The sequence below is a fragment of the Fringilla coelebs genome, assembly GCF_963513975.1.
Source record: "Fringilla coelebs genome assembly, chromosome: 2".
In the NCBI taxonomy this organism is placed as follows: domain Eukaryota; kingdom Metazoa; phylum Chordata; class Aves; order Passeriformes; family Fringillidae; genus Fringilla; species Fringilla coelebs.
The window spans coordinates 17,342,025-17,362,416 of record NC_140029.1 but is presented as its reverse complement, the minus strand read 5'-3'; the positions used below and the strand labels follow the sequence as shown (position 1 = coordinate 17,362,416).

At 36.8% G+C, this 20,392-nt stretch overlaps 1 protein-coding gene across 1 annotated transcript; it reads left to right on the top strand.

Moving 5' to 3' along the window:
- The first annotated feature begins 21 nt into the window (after window positions 1-21).
- Window positions 22-18,850, top strand: SYAP1 (synapse associated protein 1). The gene is made up of 9 exons (XM_084223572.1): window positions 22-264; window positions 3,417-3,535; window positions 5,772-5,838; window positions 7,096-7,169; window positions 7,464-7,603; window positions 9,144-9,289; window positions 13,134-13,192; window positions 14,152-14,296; window positions 15,747-18,850. Exons 1-9 carry the CDS (start codon window positions 78-80, stop codon window positions 15,872-15,874), a joined length of 1,065 nt encoding a protein of 354 aa, XP_084079698.1. The 5' UTR covers window positions 22-77; the 3' UTR covers window positions 15,875-18,850.
- The last annotated feature ends 1,542 nt before the right edge of the window (window positions 18,851-20,392 follow it).

The following is a 20,392-nucleotide window of genomic DNA, read 5'->3' as shown; positions in this document are numbered from 1 at the left end:
CGGAAGCAGCGCGCAGCGGCCGCCGCCGTCCCGCAGCAGCGCCGGCCCGGGCCGAGCGCGGCCGCCGCCCCTGAGCCATGTTGCGCGGCCTGGGCAGCTGGCTGGGGCTGGAGCGGGCGAGCGAGGAGCAGCTGCTGCCCGCCGGCAACAGGAGCAGCCCCGCGGAGCCGGAGCGTGAGGAAGAGGCGGAGGAGGATGCAGGGCCGGCCGGGCAGGAGCAGGGGGACTCGGAGGCGCTGCTCAGCCAGGCCAAGGGATTCGGCAGTGAGTGTGTCGGGGCTGCCGGCTTTCAAATATGAGCTAAGGAAACAAGGCTGCAAAGTGCCTTTCGATTATCGCCTCTTTCAGAGCTGTTTCTTGAACGAGTAGCGTTTCTTAATTATCTGTTCTGTTGGCACTATGGGAGGAAGTCTGTGTGTATAGGGAATAGATCTCTCTGCGTAGAATAATGTACTACGTGGATTGCACTGTAGGCATTTGCGGGTTTTTTTCATAGGAAAATAACGGGGTTTGATGATTTTGTTGAGCATGTCTGCAGTCTTAGAATCACAGAATGGTTTGGGTTAGTAAGGACCTTGAAAATAATCGCATTCCAACCCCCTGCCCTTTTGCTAGACCAGGCTTAAAGCCCCTTCCAGCCTGGTCTTGAACACTGCCAGGGATAGGGAAAGCTGTAACTTGCTATAAGTAAAATTCCTGCTTTACTGTAGTGAATTCTTGGGTAAAATTAATCCACAGTATAGACCTATATTCATTACTAAAGGTTTTTTTACGGAAGGGGTTTTGGATTTTTTACAATTGATGCTCTGAAATTCTGAATTGGTGTCATCTGAGAGGTTGATCTGAGTTGGTTCTTTACTGTCCATTGTCTTGGGCAACCAGGACTGCAGCAGTTTAGTCTGTGTAGTTTGGTCAAATAGCTGTCTTCTTGTGGTAACTTGATACTAGCCTGCTGCTGCTGACTCTGATTGCTCTAATCTGCAAATTGCTCTGATTGTTCACGAAGGATAAAGCTTCTGGGGAAGAATAAGTATTGACTATTATCTGTATAAAGATCCATCCCATAACTTGCTCTGTAAATGAAATTTTGGTTTAGTGGTCGATGGGTCCATTGTCTGTGACACCAGAATAGATTGTGGTGGAAAGCCTTTCTTGCTGTTTTAACACATAATCCTAGAAACTTCTGCATGGCCAACAGCCTGGGTAGCTGTGTAAAAAGAATGTCCTAGCAGATAAAGAATTTTACTGGTAAAACTGAAGCCTTATAGACATTATTTTTGCTCATTATCATGCCATTACAGAAATTATGAGTGTTTTGCCAATGTGAAGTAATAATGGAAGTATTGCTAGATACATATTCTTAATACAGGCATACACTTGTAAGATGGAAGATGGGTTTCTTAGTAATTTGAAAGTGTTATTTTCCACCATAAATTCTGTATTTCTAAGGCTAAGTACAACCTCCTCTGCAGTTTTATAAGTACCTTAGTCCAAAAGAATATTTGCCCTTAATAGAAGTAAAAAGCATTTTGCTCTTCAGCATGGTTACAGGACTGGCCAAAACCACTTTGTGCAATAAGGCCAGAATGTCACCAGACAGCAAATGTCTCTGCACACTTTGCACCTAAAACAATGGCATAGAGGAGAGGTTCCAGGGATACATGAAACAGCCAATAAAAGCTGGTAGAGAGTAAGCAGTCCAGTAGGTTGCTATTTCCTCTACTCTCATAAGGGAATAATGTATGTGTCTATGTCTAAAATGTAGAACTTAACCTTTTTTTATACCTGTATCATGTGATGGGTTATAAAGCCTGATTACAGGTAAAAGATGCTAGTAAGTACTTATAGGATGTTTGGCTACCACCATTCTGTGACTTTTAAGTGAAAGTTACATATAAAAAATTGTCTTAAGACCTCTGCATATTTTGGTATTGATTTGCTGATATCATTACAAGAGAACATTTTATCCATCACAGAGAAGTAGTAAGTTTTCCAAGAGGTGACATCAGTGTTCAAAAGTTACTCATTCTACTGGTGGCTAACAACCATGTGTTAAGGGAACGTTTTTAATTTTTTTTTTTATTATAAGATTATTTTTTACTTTTCTAACCCATAGGGAAATTGGATTTTTTTGAGAGTTCTTGAGAAGGAGAGTGGTCTTCTGTTTGAAACAAAACACCTGGGTTTTGGTGGGATTTGTTTGTTTGTTTGGAGGATTTTTTTTTGGTTGCTTAGTTGATGTTTTGACAACCCCCTGTATAAAAGTCAAAGGTGATTTTCTGGAATAACTGAAATATGTGACTTCTATTGAGCTGACTACCAAGCAGCACCCCCAGATCTCTTTCTGCAGGGCTGTTCTCCAGACACTCCTCTCTCAATTTATATTGATCCCACATGCAGAATCCAGCGTTTATTCTTGTTACATTTCATGCCATTGATGTTTGCCTACAAGTTCCTATCTAGATCCCTCAGCAAGTATTTTATTTCCTGTGACACTGTCACAATGTCTGTACTGGAACTGAGGTACTGCAGTTGGAATGCAGCCATTCAGATATAATTAAGTGCTTGTGACATCATGCTAGCTGAGAAATAGTACCAATGTCTTTAAATCACTGGTCTATAAGCTGGTACTTGATGTTTCTGAGGGTTTATGATATACATCTTGCTTCTTGCAAGTTTGTTCTTCTTAATTAAAATAGAATAATACAGTGCAGATGGTCATGCTATGTGTATGTAGTTCTTTCCCTGCCACCTCTCTTCACTTCAGCACTGCTAATACAAAGAATGTGAGTCTTTGAGAATAGTCTTCATTGCTGTTCTGACACTGAATATTTTCAGAAAATATGGCTCAGAAAAATGAGTGAACTGGGACACAGTGCTTTTCTCAATGCAAAATAGATAAGGGCAAACATAAGAGCAGGCTTTTATACTAAAACTTTTAAAGGAGGTGTTAGCTCCCTAAAATTTTGCATTGATTTGCTGCCTCAGTTTATAAGACTTGATTGTGCAGGTTGATTTTCTTGAAAAAATATAATTCTGTTTTAATACTGTGGCTATGTTACTTACTGTCTCCAAAATACTTATATGAAATCAGGAAAGACATGTTGCTTCAGAAAACTCATTGGAAAGGAGTATTTTAAGGACCATTAGCAATGTTTGATTTAATAAACAAGGTTCGTGTATAAATATTTGATTTCCAGAAAGTTGTGATCATCATCATCATTAAAGAATATAAACTAGAAAAGGATAAATAGAATTTTAGGAGTTTTTTGTAGGCCAGAAGCTGGGTTAAGTTATTTTGAAAGAAACTTTTAAGTAAGTATCCAAATGTCTAAAGAGAAGATAAGATAAATGTAGAAAGAGAACTGGATGTAAAGAAGTCTTTTCTCAGTTTTTTTTTTTTTTGTCTGTGAAAGGTTACCTCTTCAATTTTGCCTCTGCTGCTACAAAAAAGATATCTGAGTCTGTTGCTGAAACAGCACAGACAATAAAGAAGTCTGTAGAAGAAGGAAAAATTGACAGTATCATCGATAAGGTAATTTATTTCTAGACACTTGATCTGAAATATCTGTTTGCTTACCATTGTTACAACATGTGTCAAATCTAGCATTTGATAACATTTCTTTAAGCTGTCTTTAGATATTATGTCTTTCAAGAGATACTATCCATCTCTTGTCATAATGAGTGATGGGACTGAAATGTTTATACATGGCAGAGTTTCCAGAAAATGGTCACCCTGCTTTTCTCAGTGCTGCACTCGTGTTTGTTCAGTTCCTTCAGGATGTTGATAGACTGGAGAAAGACCAGAAGAAAATATGAAAAATGCTGATGTAGGTGGAAGGGCTGTAAGAATTTGAGACAGGCAGTTGGGGAATGTCTGTCCCAAGATGTCTGGACTGGTTTCTTTTTGCCCCACAGCTTATTTAGTTGGAAAAAGGAATGAGGTACCTTGCATCTTAAAGGCAGAAGTCAAAAATAGCTTGGCATCTTATACATTATATCTTAGAACTGCAGGGTATACAGGTACAGCTCCATAAGAACCAGTGAGCTAATGAAACACTTTGTTACTGTCCTGTTCTTTTCCCCACCCTGACCCTGCCCTCTTCTTGCCTTCTCTGCTCATGTCAGCTCCAGTTGCCTAACTTGTGCCAGCAAGTGTTCTTCCAGTGCTTCAAGCCACAAACCCAGCAGAAGGAAAAGAAAAAAAGAAAAAGGCAACAATAAGTGCCTTGAAGTGTTCTGTGCTTGCTATTGAGAGTATCTGGGAGGGGAAGGGAAAAGGAACTGGTCAAAACCATCCCAGCAGTAGTAGGACTGTGCATCCAGGAGTGTCTGACACAGGCAAACCCCTTTTCCTGCTCCTGTCTCTCAGACAGCCTTTCTAGGGAACTACAACATTGCCTGTTTATTTTTTCAATAAACAACAGAATTCTATTTCTTGATATAATTAGTTTTCAGGTTGTCTTCCATCAAATGACATCAAATTAATTTCTATTGTGATCACATATTACATTTTGTCTATATAATAATGGCAAAGATCTATTTCCTTCTATGGTAATATCAGAGTCTAATGTAATTTTGATCTACATCAAAGGGGAAAATCAATTAACAAGGTTATTTGTTAATTTAATACACTAATAATAATGCTCCTAAGAAACTGTAGCCAAGTACCTACAGTATATTTTGTGCCAAAAATACCATTTTGTTTTTTCTAAATGTTTCAGAGGAATATGAATTCCCTGTTTCGATTAACCAGTATTACATACAGGAGAAAAAGGATTATACCTGTATCATCATAAAGTTTTCTTCTTATACCATATAAATTATTTTATCCCATAAGCAGAAAAAATTAACTTATGTTTAAACCAGAAGAAACTGCAATAATCTGCTTGTAAAACTGACACTACTATAGTTCTCTCACTGATAGCAATCTTAAACTGAAATACTGGGTTACTGAAGGAAAAACATGTAAGGAATTTATCAGGATTTAGCTTGAAGACTTCTGTGCACTTTGGCAACTTGTTAATCCGTAGACCTCATCACATAGAAGTTATATTTTTGTAAGTGGTTTAAGTATTCATTTCTAGCCTCATCTTTTTGCCTCTGCTTCCAACCACAGAACATTTGCATTCTTTGTTCTAGATTATAGCATACCGAATCCTGAGACCATTCTCCATTTTTTAAAATTCTAAATTCAGTATAGAATATTTCTAAATATGATTTTTTTAATGAAAATTTATCAAGCAAAAGTGGATAAGTTATTTTGTTTCAGCTAAGCAGGTGTTCTGAAATTCAACTTTACAATTTTGAAAGTCCGGTTTCTTGCCATGGATATATTTCTTAGGCAACTCTTGCAACTTCTGTAAGGCCAAGAGTATTTCAAAGTGTTAGTGCTTTAAAAACATGTTTAAGTAAATCTAAACAGTCTGCTTTGGCTCTGTTTTATACAGTGAGACAGTAAGTGGATATGCATAGTATGCCAATGTTCAAATTATCAGCTAAGATTTTCCTTATTTTTTTTCTTTGTCCCCTGAAATTGATAAAACTATAAATATAATTTTGAAAGCATACGCAATAGTTTTAAATGCAAAATCAAATGTTTCAGTAAAAGGACATGTATGATTGACAGGAAACACCTTTAACTAACAGGAAGGGCCACCACAGATATAAGAATATGCGTTGTATTTGAAAGCACTTTCTGACTGAACATAAAACAAGAAGAGTGATTTTTAATTTTTTTAAAAATTGTGCTTCCCTAATTTTTATTTTAGACAATTATTGGAGATTTTCAGAAGGAACAGAAGAAATTTGTCCAAGAGCAGCAAACCAAAAAATCAGGTAATGTATGCTTTTTTTGATGATGTCTAACATCACATAAATGAAACCTTGCTGAAAGCTGGATAATTGAGCTGTATCTAAAAGTAATCTATCAAAACACTATTTAATGAAATACATTATGACAGGACTTAATGCATATGGTGGAATAGGAAGACTATATTTTTAAGTTAATGTTACATTATGTAGGTGGTTTAGATTTGCTTTTTAACCAATTTCAGCTTGGTGAAATAATCTTAAAGATCACCATGTTGTTTTCTCACATTGAATTTTATTTTTTTTAATGTGTTACCTGAATACAATAATTTCTGACAGTTTGAGTATGTAGTGTCTCTGTTAATCTTTAAAATGAGCTGGTTTTAAAGAATTGTGATAAAATTTTTCATGGTATTTTTAGTTAGTATGTTAGTCCGGTTTCTTCTCACAAGATTGTTTATGGGATTGCGTTGTCTGTATTTCTGTCTTTTTGTAAACTTGGGATTCTTTTAATATATTTCTAAAAGCTTCATGAAAATAGGTAGCTAGATTGGTCAAAGGAGGACTGACAGATGGTCTGACTGAAAGAAGCATCAGCATCTGATGCAGATCCATGTGGGTGAAAGATCTTGCTTAGTATCAGCTGCACAGTCAAATAAGTGCTGTTAGTCTAAGGGCACAAGAATTTTTTATCTGCTACAGATACATCGAATTGTCTCTGTAGGCTGAATTTGCATTGACAGTGAAGAAATTGATAAATATCTATACGTCTACAATAGTTTATTTTCCTCTCTGCCCAAAGAACTATTTTGAAAGGATTGGTAATAATGATATAGACTAGCTGAACTGGAGTAGGTTTACTCAGTGTATAACAGGTTGTAATTTGTAACAAATTTATAACATTTTTCTCCATTGTTAAAAAATTGGTGTCTTCTGGGTGTAAGTTACTTTGCAAACTTGATTTAGACAAAGTTTACACATTTTAAGTGAATTTGAAAATACTTTTTGCAGGCACCCTAACCAGTTATACAGCACTACTTCAGAAGCTAAACTGAGAGGCACCGAATTCTGTTGGTTTTTTTTTTATCTCTGATAAGCAAAGAACTATTCCTAGGGTTTCTCTCTTACGCCAGGGACTTAGTTTAGGAAAAAGGCACAGTGGCTTGGCCTACTGGTGTAACTCTGCGTTCTTTTGTGACACTGTTACCTTATATAAGGTCTGTTATTTGGAGTGGGTTTTTTCAAGTAATACACATGCAATTATCTTCCTCCTTTCAATACCAGAAGCAGCAGTGCCTCCCTGGGTAGACAGCAATGAAGAAGAGACAATTCAACAACAAATACTGGCTTTATCAGCAGTAAGTATTTAATTTCTGTAAGATTTGAAATTTTCTCGTGGAGAAATTTAAACTACTGGGTTTTTTAAGTAAGTTTATTAAATTATGTGTTTTCAAGATACTTGTAATATGTCTGTCGCCACACGAATTGTGCAAGACTAAATAGCTTTATCATTTTCAACTTGAACCTAAGCAGATTCTCAATATAGGTTTTATTTTTATAAAGGCTTTACAGATTGCTTTGCTGTTCTTGTATGTGAAATATGGTGTCCTTTTTCTGATATCATTTAATGGTCATAAATATGTTCTTCAAAGGATAAACGGAATTTTCTGCGGGATCCTCCAGCAGGTGTGCAGTTTCATTTTGACTTTGATCAAATGTACCCTGTTGCACTGGTCATGTTACAAGAAGATGAGCTTCTCAATAGGATGAGGTTTGACCTTGTTCCCAAACAGTAAGTCATTTCTTCTGGTAATTGTACCATCATGCTTTTCATGTGTCTGTAAATACTCATAAATTACTCTTTGTTCCTTTCACTTCCTTCAGTTCTTTATGTTCTTCCAATCTGTACATATATTTTTATGCTAGTGTCTAATACATGCAGTATTGCACGTGCATTGCAGTTTAGCAATTTGAGGTAAGAAAAAAAGTATATCTGTGAAATAGAACTAGTAAAGACCTGTTGACTTAAGTATGGCAGAGGTCCTCAGTATTACCATGTCCAGTGTGCTACATTTTATGATTATTTTTTTTTTCCTCCAAAGAAAGGTAAAGGCAACAATCAAAATGTTCAGGTGTGTTGGTGTAACTGACATCCCAGACGGGTGATTACAGATAGTCAGAGACCGCCCCTGGAGAAATGGTAATAGAATGTATCACAAAAAAGTAGCAATACAAGCAAGAAAAACTGGATTTGGATAGGAAATGGGAAAAGCTCTGTGTTGCAGAGCATTATTCTGGAGCTGTTATTCCTTGTCCAGAGCCAGACTGTTCCTAATGCTTATTTCTCAACTCATCTTTCTATTTAAGTTCCTACATTAGTCTCCTTTTCTAAGGATGAAAACGGAAAGAAAATCTTTCCTTGTGACATTTTCTGTCTTAAATCTCCTCCTTTTATAAACCTTCCCAGGTCCTCATTCTGTTTACCTTCTCTTTTGTCAGTTCTGAAAATCTGCCCATATTCTCTCATGCTCCCATACTGTCTTCAGCCTCTGGTCATGCTATCCTTGCCTTTTCTACCACATTGCTTAATATTTTTTTTGCTTGTTCTTAGTCTCAGTCACTGTTTGCCTGAATAGGTGTGAATGTAACTTCTTTCTCAGCCTATACAAGTTCCTCCACACAGATCTTGCCATTTCTGCCTTCTGTTGCCTATGGGTTAAAATTTGGTCTTGTCTTTCTTGCTAGAGGAATTTCAGAGGGAAATGTTACCTGAGATAGGGGATAGTCTGCCACTTACCAGAGCTAGTTATTTCCAAGATGGCAGTTTCTGGGGTTCTGTGGATGTGCTGAAGGATGTGCAGATAGTGAAATAGTCTGCTGCAATCTAGTAATGGCTTCTGCCACCACAGATGTTCCAGTCCCGCCTGATGTCTAGGGAAGATGTAGACAGTTATAGTTTGACAATAATAGAGTGTTTGGCTCAGAGGGGGAGAGAAAAGGGGTTGCTTGGCTTGTTGAGTTTGTTTACATAGTTTGTCAGGAGAGATGGAACAGCATAATATTTTTCCATACCATATATTACTGCATATTGTTAAGCTTTTTCTAGAGATATAACATTACTATTGTAGGTTCAAGTAAATTGCAAATGTCTTGTGAGACATCAGGAACTTCTAAAATGCTGGACTTTTTAGAATGTGTTAATGTCACAAATTTCTTTAAGATTTGAGCTATGTCTATTCCTCCTCTCTGCAAATTTAATTTTATTTTACAGCTAGATGGTGAAAGGAGCCATATTCCAAATGTAATAATCAAAATCTGTTTGTTCTCTCTAGTGTAAAGGAAGAGGTGTTCTGGAGAAATTATTTCTACAGGGTGTCCCTAATTAAACAGTCTGCACAACTCACAGCGCTTGCGGCTCAACAGCAAGCAGCAGGAAAGGAGGAGGGCAAAGGCAGAGAAGGGGACAGTGAACTGAAAGGTATGGGAAACATTTGTTTCAGCACAGTTCATTAACTCAGTGTAACACTGTTGTCTAAAATCAGAAAAACTAGTTTCAAATACTAAAATTGACAACATAAAGAGCAGTCTTTTAATGAAAGCTTTCAGTTGCACATATAATACATATATGCATGTGCAGCATCAAATTTTCACAATTTTTATATGTTAAATTAATTAGCATGTCTAGCAAGTACATCCAATAGGAGAACAGTTGCCCTGTAACCCACCCTTGGATCTGCCCCATTGGAGCCCCTTCAAGGATTCTTAGTCCTGTATGGTTATATCTACAAAGTATCTTATTATTTCAGCCCAGGTGCTAGTGCAAACCAGGATGTCCTTGTTAGAAACTCTCTTTCTTGACCAAACAGAATTTCAAGAATGTGACATAATATGTGAGAAAGGATAACTACTGTTCTAAAGTGTGAGAAAGTGCTAGAAACTATACAGCTGTATATTAAAAATGTACAAAGCTACAAATATATTTAAAAAGCTAAAAATCTTTAGGCATCAACAAATATTCACTGTATACACCAGGTGCCATCACATTTTTATCCTGGATTGCTTGTTGAATCAGGGCTTCTCTCACCATACTTGTCTTTGTGTAGACTGGGGAAGAGGAGGCCCCTGGTGCTTTTAAGCTGTTTTGCAGTTTCAGCCAACTTTGTCAGAAGAGTGGAAGTCTCAAGAGGAGAAATGTTGTACTTGGCTTATGACAGCTCATGACTATTGGTGGTCTTAAGTGTGATTTTTGACTTGTCAGAAAGAAGTAGGAGATAACTTTGGTTTATTTGATCGGACAACAGGTACTAGCCAGCTGGCATATGAATGGCTCTTGGCTTTTGCTCATCCCTCCTGCTAAACAGAAGTTAGTGAGTGATACAGGGGTAGAACCACTGTGGTGGCAGAGTGCAGGGTGTGCAAAGGCCCATAATGTATTGTGGAAACAGAAAAAAAGGGGCCAGAAGGCTACCTGGGATTCAACCTTGAGATGAAAAAGCTGCTTCAACAAAGGTGTCTTCAGTTACATTGATCAGTTTCTACAGGTGATTCTTACTCACCTTCTTACAAACCACTGGACCTCTTTGCATGCTAACAGATTCTGCAAGCAGGAATTTCTGTGGCTTAAAGAGTATAAAGAAGTTAGTTACTGGCAGAAATACAAAAGATAACCAGTAGCTCATTCACCACCCCAGTAAGACACCTGAAGGATCTTGGCAGGCTGGGTAGGCATTGGGCAGAAGGAGAAAACCACTCCAAGGCACAGAAAAGGCTATCATATCCCAAATATCGATGAATTGTCATCCATGAATTCCAGTAATACTTATGTCCTGTTGACATTGCTGGCCTGACTTTCAGTCAGGTGGTTACTGCCAAGTTAACTTCTTTTTCCTTCTCTTTGAATATATCTTTCCATTTAAGTATTTTTCCTCTTGAGTCACCTTTCTTATTCTTTTTACAGACTTTTTCACAGGTCTTTTGCACAGCTTAAGTAATGTTCCGCACAGTCTGAACTGAGGTTAGTCAGCCAGGCCTTAGCTGCCCATCCAAGGAGCAGAACTTTGGGGTGAAGGGAAGGCTACAGATGGAATTACAAAGCTGGGCTTCCATGTTGCCTATGTGCCTTTGTTGTCAGTTTGTCTTGTGCTTCTCATAGGTTTTGTTTGGAGTGTGCCTGTGTCAGCCTCGGCAAGGTCCCCATGTAGAGTGGAAAAAATAGTGTTCTCTGAGTAGGTTCTGTAGTAGCCTGTCCTGCCAGCATCGTCATCCAAGCCATGCTGACAGAACAGGGGGCTCGAGAATATACTGTAGACCAAGAGGCACCAATTCCCACTGCTTTTACTCAGGACAGTTGTTTACTGTCCCAAAACTATGGCTGTTTTGACTGAAGTGTCTCAGCTTTACAGGAGAGACTGCATCTGATCCTATTGAACAACAAAAATGTTATGATTGAGTCATCCAAACCCTTGGAAAGTACCATTCAGTCAAAGTGAAAGTTGCTGGATTCTTGTAAAATTCCCATTGTGACTAAAGCAAAACATATCTTCATTCAAAAAAACCCAAAAGCTCCATTGTCTTTGGCCTGTTGCAGCTCTTCTGCAGTTCAAACCACCAGTGTGGGATATGCAGATAGATTTACTAATGACTGCATGTTCTGTAATGGCAAAGATATGTGTACCAGACTGTAGTAAATGCATGTTTTTGTTTGACTCAGAAATTGCATAGATTTGGAAAGCTCTGAATCATACGTGTTATTTTTGGTTTAAGTAACCTTTTTGAAATTTGGATTCCCTAATTGGAGGCTAAAACTGGAAGTAATTGCCTGTTGGCAGTTCATCGTGTTCAGGGTTTCTTCTTAAAACTGAGTGTCTATAAAATAGAACTGTTAGCCTTCCAGTTCTGTGTCTCCTCCTTAGCTGCTATTTTCAGAAAGTTAAATAAGCATGGTTGATGGGAAGGGAAAAGAGAAGAGACAAATGGAAGAAATTCCACATTCTAGTGTAAAGGCTATATAAGATCTATAACAAAATGCCAAATTCTAGCCTTTCTCTAGGTATTAGTCGCTCTGTAGTTAGGGAGTAAGTCACCTTGGGATGAGAGCACACTGCAATGGAGGAGATGATGGCAGGCCAGTAGTCCAGAATGGTACATCAGTCACACCTGATGGGGGCATGGCCCAGGGCAGAGCAGCTGTGTCCCATCTGCACAAGAGCAGCAGGTGGGGTCTGAGGCGCCTCTCTTGAGCAGCAAACAGTTACTGCCATGTCCTACAGCTTCCCCAAGCAGGGAATACTGGAGCCTCTTTGACTGCAGTGTTGGGTGCAGTGAGAGATCCTCTGGAGATAGGAAAGTGGAAGAAAGAGAGACGATGGGACAGAGCAGTGGGCTTTGAGTAGATGAGCTATAAAAGCAGGGACAGCTACCAATTAGGGAATGATTTTAATTAAAACTTACCTTAATTTTAAAAATTAAACACAAAGAATGACAACTTGCTGAGTTAGCAGGAAGGATCCAGCCAGGCACCCTGTAGAAAGCAGAGCTGCAAGCTCAGAGCTGCTTTGCATGTTTAAGCAAGGAGAACTGCTAAGCAAGCACTTGACTACTACCACAGCCTCCCCTGAATGTTAGCTGTTCTTGCAGCCACCTGGCTCTTCATTGTAACTCCTCTTCCCTGAGAGTTGCATGAGGGAAAAAGCTGGGATCTTCCTTTACCTGCCAGGGAAAAGATCTAACCTTGCTTGTAAATAGTCATTGTCTTCCTAGCACTATGCTCCAAATACAGAATACATGCCAAGTTTTCTTAGGAAATTGAGACCAGCTTCTAGGGTTTGTTTCTCAGTGACTTCCTTTTCCTGTGTGAAAGGTAAGGCTGCAGAACACTGTTCCCATGTGCCCTTAGGGGTGTGCATAGTACGTGTGCAGTCTGGTCTGCTCAAGAGCTAACTGGCACCCATGTCAGCAGTAGAACCCAGCCAGGGGAGTTCTGTGATAGACACTGACTGGGTTTTATGAGTCTAAGTTTTAAACTTATAAGTTTATGCACTTGTAACTTTAAAGATCTTGGGATGTCATTTTGAAGGTTAGAGGGAGCCTGTCTATTAAGTTTGGAGCCATAATGAGGAAATGGCTTGCTAAATTTCTCTTAGTTAAGAATAGAAAATTGTTTTGCTTTGTTTTTGAAAATGGTTCACCTGTGGCTAAATTCATCCTTTAACCACAAGGATTCCTTAAAATACAGTATTTCCTTGTATACTTAACAGCTATGCAAATTAAATTAGATTTTTAAATATTTAAATGTTATCTACCTTTTTTTTTTCCCTTGATAGAAACAGTACGGCCAAAAACACCGCCTGTTACAATAAAGCCTCAAATAAAATCACAAGAGGTAAAAATGCTGTTATATTTTATCCGGGATTTAGTACATGAAGTTATTCCTTAATAAGTAATTATGCATCTTTTTGAGTAAGTTCTGCTATGAAACCATAATATAAGTATCTGACAGCCCTAACCTGCTGTTGTTTTGCTGTGATATTAATTTTCAGCATATAATCTTGAAACTCATTTTTAATAGCAGAAATAGTAGTTTCTCTAAAGAATGTTTTCCTTAGTATCTTGCACATTATGATGTGATTTTACTGTCAAGAGTGAAATTTCCAAAACGTTTGGAGTAGAAGGTTAGCATTGCATTGAGACACGAGCAGTACCTTCATAAAAATATATTTGTGTGCCATGTTCTGTCCAACTCTTCAAGCCATGGTCAGGCTGAAGTATGAGGAATGTAATTGATGCATTGCAATACCAACACTGTTCTAAATTTCACTTTTGCTTGGTACTGCAAAAGCCTTTACCTTAGACACAAAATGACCTTTGTTTATTTCTGGATTGTAAAATTGGTGCCAGAGAACACTCTTGGCAGAAGCAGAGCTGTGCATTCACTTGCCAATTATATGCAGCGGGCAAAGATTTCCAAAGAACAGTCCTCTCTTAATCTTACTTTGATGTTACTGAATTGTGGTCAAATTTTTAATGTTTAGGTCCTGTTCTAAACTACTCAGGAGTTTATTATTGTTTCTGATGATTGCAAACTCAGAATTAAAATTGTTAAGACAACACAAAAAGACAGCCTAGAATGTAAACCAAATAATTTTCAGTACAGCTATCTAACATTTTTGTTTGTACAAAAATATTTGAAAGGAAAAGTAGCCAGTAAAGAAAAATAGTTGTGAGAGTAATGCGTTTGGGTTTTGCCAACTCTAGTTAAAAGCAGTCACATGAGTGAAAGTACGTATTGGTGACTTTTTTTACCCTGTCTAGATAAGTTTGTACTGAAGTGTCTTGTTGCAGGATGAGGAAGAGATTTCCACAAGTCCAGGTGTATCAGAATTTGTGAGTGATGCTTTTGATACCTGTAATCTGAATCAAGAAGATCTAAGAAAAGAAATGGAACAACTAGTGCTGGACAAAAAGAAAGAGACTTCAGTAGTAGAAGGTAAAGCTACTATTACCTCTGTTTCTTACATAGAGCAATTCTAAGACAGGTTGATTTAAAAGAAAAAAATAGGTTGTAATTCAATTTAGAAAAGTAGATCTGTGAACAGTTTTTAAAAAGTGTATGGGACAACTTTCAATGAGATATTGCAGAAATTAATGATAATTTTCGCCATGGTCAAACCACATCTTACACAGAATGTTAACTGTGAGAAGTTTAAATCCAAAGAACCTAACAGTTTTAGGTCACTCTCTGATGAAAGTGAGTGTGGGGTATTTTTTTCTTTTTATCTCCTCCTTTCTCTTTCATAGGTTCTTCTGCATATAAATTGTTTTCTTTAATTGACATCCTTGTAGGTAAAGTACAGTATTTGAAAGTCAGGCTCTGTTATCTTCTTTTGGCACCAGCTAAAAAGGCAACATTTGCCCCAGACTTTGAGCTCCAAGAGGCCTCTACCTATAAAGGTTTTTAGGCATTTGGAACACTTAAAATTTAACAAATAGTTTGAGAATGATGATAAGAAATTAAGTGGAGCTTATTAATTAAAATAATTCAGAAGAACTAGTATCGGTGTAGAGAGCATAAAAACAATCTGTGATGATGTGACTCTGGCCATAGATAATTTACTTTGACAACACTTGTATATGCAGATGCTTATCACAAAATTTGCAGAATTTTCTTAGAATGTGCTTTGGATTTTCTTGCATCTAGTTCTTTGATTAGAGTGTTTTAATAGTCATTAATGTGTTACTTGTTCAGAGCAATCTCAGCTGGCCTGAGCTGATTTGGACTCTGGAATTGCGTACCTTCCTCTCCAGGCTGAAGTACCAGCCAACTTGTAACGCACCAAACGCCCATCTCCTCCCCCACACTCTTGCCTATGATAGGCAGAGCTAATTAAAACAGAGATTAACAACACAGGAATGCCCTCTGACTAATTTTTTGCCCTGAAGTATGAAATATGATTACCTTTAACCCTGATTAAATGCACTTGCTTAGCTACAAATATGAGAAGAGTACCTTTTTTGTTTTAAACCATCCACAGTATTTCATCTTGATTTCTTTTTTCCATAACAGTATATCCACACTTTTACAAACTTTATTGTTTTTTATGTGAATTTAAAATTGCAAAGGGAGATTCAGTTGAAAGTAGAGTGAAAGACTGTAGAAAATGATCTTGCAAAGGGACACTCATAATGACTTAGCTGTGTATTTGCTGTTCATATCTTTATTATAGTATGCATATAGGAATTATATTGTATATTAATTAATTCCTATTTGTGATCAATAGGAAGGGGAAATTTCTGAAGTTCCTTTTGTTTCTAAGGAGAATAGTCCATAAAGTTTAGATGATATAAGAGAGATTCAGTGCAAATATATCTAGCTTTATATAAATAAGCAACATACAATATTATCTGTTAAATTCTTACACATCTTTTGTCTCTTTTAGAAGAAACTGCTGATTGGGAGAAGGAATTACAACAAGAGCTTCAAGAGTATGAGGTGGTGACAGAATCAGAAAAGCGTGATGAAAACTGGGATAAAGAAATAGAAGAAATGCTGCAAGAAGAAAATTAAACATTTTCACAAAATCACTATAACCCAAAGCTCTTTTGGAGGACTGACATGGATTTCTGCTTTCATATTTTGCTTACAAAAATATCTTCAGAAGACATAAAAGAATCTAAAGTCCTTATAATTCCATATGGGAATACAACCAGTATTTCTGTTCTTTATACGAGCAGTTTCTGAACTTCTATATTCTTCAAAAGAAAAAAAAGAGGAGGCAGATACTGCAGGTTATAATTAAAAGTGATTTCATAGATGAAGCAGTGGTTCAGTTTGAGGCATTTTTAGGTGATCAAGAAGCTCTTCGAAGAGATTTCTAAATCCAAGAATTGCATTTTTTTTTTTGTCCACAGCCTTCTGTTTGGGATGTAAAAATGGATGTTGTAAGTAACTTAGTCCTTGACAACAATTCTCTCTTGATATTTGCACTCTGATCCCTGTATAATCTGTAAATGTGTACTATTTTTAAGGTACTTACAGTTGGTAGATTTCACATGTATTTAACTTCCTTAATGTATGTAGCCAAAGAAATTATAGAAAACTCTATTAAATAACTTTCAAGGATTTGGTAAAACACACTAATGCAGAATCCAAAAGAAGCTGATTATTTATCAGTCAGGCAGCAAACATTTAAGCATTTAAATTAGTAGAGTTAGTAACAGCTTGAATTAAATTTGGGTTTGTTAATCATATTGAGATACTGCCTTTCCCCACAGAGAGAAATGGTTTAATGCATTCTTTCTGCAGAAGGCTGTTATGTTTCCATTTAATTTTACTGTCTTAGCTGAGAGCAAATTAAATGCTTCTCCTTAATTTTAAGTGCTGAAACATTTATGTGAAAACTTTCACTGGTTTGGACGTCTTTATTAAATATTGTAAATATGTATAAAATTGGCTCATTTGTTTGGAGGTAGGGCAGTGAGGAGCAAATATGCTTCAGACACAGATTTTCAAAATACACTTTTTCACAATGCCTAAGACAGAGGATTTAAAGTAAAAAATAGGGGGTTTTTTCTCTAAAAGGTTTTTGTTTCTTCATAGGCATCTGGATGTTTCCTGTGGTTATACCATTAAGTCAGTACCTTTAAATATAGAAAATTGAAAATTTTATGTTCAGTTTGTCATCTATTTCATAAACTTCTATGACAAAGCATTCATGAATTTCCAAATACAAAGGAAAAGGGGTAAAATTAAGTAGGTCGGAGCCATTAAGCACAATTGAATTATAGGCATGTTACATACAGTAAGCTCTGTCTTAATGACATAATTCTGCAGAAAACTTTTGTAAAGAGACTGAAGAGATTATAGCTGTAATTACTCAGTCAATATTCATCCCGTGGGAAATGAAAAGAGCTAAGTAGTTTCCACTGCTGTTACTGTAAGAAAGGAGTATTTTAAATTGTCTCCATTAGCAACTTGGACAGAAAGTTCTCCTCTATTTCTCGTTATGGAAAAGGAATTGTTTTAAACCTGCATACATTTGGCTTCTCAAATTAGTTCATTGCCATACACTTTCTCAACTTCAAACCATTTTAAGCACAATTTGTATTTTTCTAGATTCTTTCATTTAGTTTACAGATGCCAGGTAAGTCACGGTTAATAAGATGTACATAAGGTGCTTTTATATCTGGGATTAATTAAAGAAGACAAAAGTTAAATCTGTTATGCTTATAAAAATAAGTCTATTCACAGCTCAGTGGTTACTCCCAACAAACACAACTGCTGTAGATATTAGGATCTGTCTGCTATACAGTTTGGTGTGACACCCTCTAAAAAAATGGGTAGTTCTGTTCTAATAGTGGCAAATATTGTCTGGGTAACTGAGAGCTCCAAAATCACTGCTCCAAAACTCTGCTTTCTTAAAAACAAGCCTGATCATTTCTAATGTTTTCAGATATACAATGGCCTTATTTGCATGGGGCTTGTACAGCAAGCCTCATCTTTCTTTTCATGTAAGCATAACCTATATAGTGGTCATAGCTATTAAATTCAATTTCTCATAAAAGATGGTTCCTTCATATAAAATTCTCATTTTTTCCTTTTTCTGAAAAGCAATTGTATCTATAAAATAAAAGAAACAACCCACTGCTTAAATTTGCATTTAAAAAAGACAGTAATGTAGCAAGAATGAATCTGACTTGAGCTCTGATATTTAAAGTCTCTTATCAAAAGTCATATTAATATTTTCAAATCTGGGTATCTGGTTTTAAGCTGGAAAACTGAAGTAAATTCTCCATAATCCTGCAGTTTTCAGGGCTGGCCTATGACTTTTATTTAGGTATGCTACAAGTGCCTATCAGTTCTTATTGTGCAAGGGAAGAGGGAAAGTATCTGCATTCCACTTGCCACAATGGAAGAGCACAGGCAGACCTTTTCATGTTCATGGTGAATTTTGCATGCCTTTGTACCCAATGTCATATTAATATATAACATAAGCAAGTGTGCTGGTCTTTTTTTAATAGCATCATTCCAAGCACTGGGATGGTTCAGATGCTAAAATCCAGCAAAACAGTGCTACAAAATCAACGAAAAAATGAAACAAAAAATTAATGTAAATAACATCATTCTGTGGATACAGTGTGACAGAAAGTACAGTTGCTCAAAACATTGAGAAGAAACTTTCTTGGAAGATATACTTGCAGATTTTTTTAATTAACTTTTGGGAAACAGGGCAAAGATCACCCAGGATCATGTAGGTTAGCTTAGAAGAGCTCTGAGATACCAGCATCTCCACTTATTCTGTGCACTGAACAATCATCTTCAACTATTAGTTTATAATTCCAGTTGATATTAGTTAATACCTGTACGGAATTTAAAAAATTTAATAATCTGTCCTGGAGGAAGAGGAAAGATTGTAAAAGAAAAGTGTAGTGAAAAGTTCCCCTATGTTTTTATGTTATCATTTACAGATGATCTGTTATCAAAGTTAATCAAAGATTTCAGTTTCCTGAATTGTTCTAGTAAACTACTATTTTTTTTTTCGTTTTTTTGCCTCAGTATTTTTTTCCTTGCTGTTTGGTGATCTTGGTGGTTGGTGGGGTGATGTGTGTAGTACTGAAGTGCAGGATGTCAATTTTAACTTTGTGCGTTTAGATATCCCTACGTGCAGGAGTGTGTTGCTGGACTGTGAGATGCATCCTTGAACTGTTGGCCACTCACATATTATTGATTTTACCTTGCAATATCTATTGATAGAGAGGAGCAAAGTGTCTGGTTAATTCTCTGTGCAGTAGCAGCTACATCGGGCCCTTAGTCCCAGGGCTGTGTCAGGAATGTTGTTATACTATTGATGCCTTTTTCCCTGGTCGTAAAAATATGAGCCAGACACAGTTAGGGTGATAAAAAGGGGTACCTTTATAGAAGGATCCTCAGGTGCACAGCTGGTTTGATGGAAAACACTGAAGATGCATGTACAATTTTTATAGATTTTGTAAATTGGCATATCCGACAAGAGCCCTGCAATTAGCAACTGACCTGGTGAAGTAATCCCCCCAGTTCCAGTACCTTCTAAATTCTCCCCACCTTCAGTGGGCACAAGGCCCTGTTTACAAAAATATGTCTCAAAAAGCTGGTTTCAACCTTGGTTTCTAAGGACAACCAAGATAGCATAGGGATCCTGGAACTTGTTTTGTCTTCCTGCCTAGGAAAATGCTGAAGCTAAGCTACAATAAGAATATTGTAAATATTGTGTAAATATGTGTAAAGAATACAGAAAATATATAAAAGAAAAAAAAGGTAAAAACCAAAACCATTTACCACCCTGATAATGGTCTGGTTTTCAGTTCAGCAGAAGTCTACAGGATGTATTCTCTGGCCTGACACTCTTAAGTCTCAGTAAAAACTGAGTGATAGATCTGTAACAGCAGCACAGTAGCCTAGCTTTAAATAACATTACCCATTAGTAGATTTTCCTTCCAAAATATTAGTTTTCAATGCTTATCTCCTTTGTTTTAAACATTTACACTGTTTGTATGTGTTAGATCATCATTCTAATTTTTTTAAGGCAATTAATTTCTTGCTATATTTTCTGTATATATTACAGTTAACTATTGGAGAAAACAACAATTTCTGCAAAAATATCAGAAGACATGCATGGCTCTGTTTTATTCTCAGTATAGCCCAGCATTTCCTATAGATAGATAGATCAAGACCATGCATACATATAAATGCAAACCCACATGTATCATAGTGTCTAAATATACTAAAGAAATTATAATGTACTTTTCACCTGTTACTTTGAACTAGATACCATTGAGAGACAAAGGGCAACCAAAATAATTAGCATTAGTTTGTCACACTAACATTTGTAATGAGATGACTCTGTAGAAATGAAGAATGAAATCACTTGCTTCGTTTCCAAAAAGGCTGGTTTTTGTTATGAACAGGTTGGGGACATTTTCCTTTGCTAATTCAGGAATTCATGAATCTATAACAAACCTCTCCAGATAAACTTGGGAGGTATAATTAACCCAAAACTACATCAGCAGATAGGTTATTTTGTCTCGGTGCAATTCTGGTGAAGAAGGG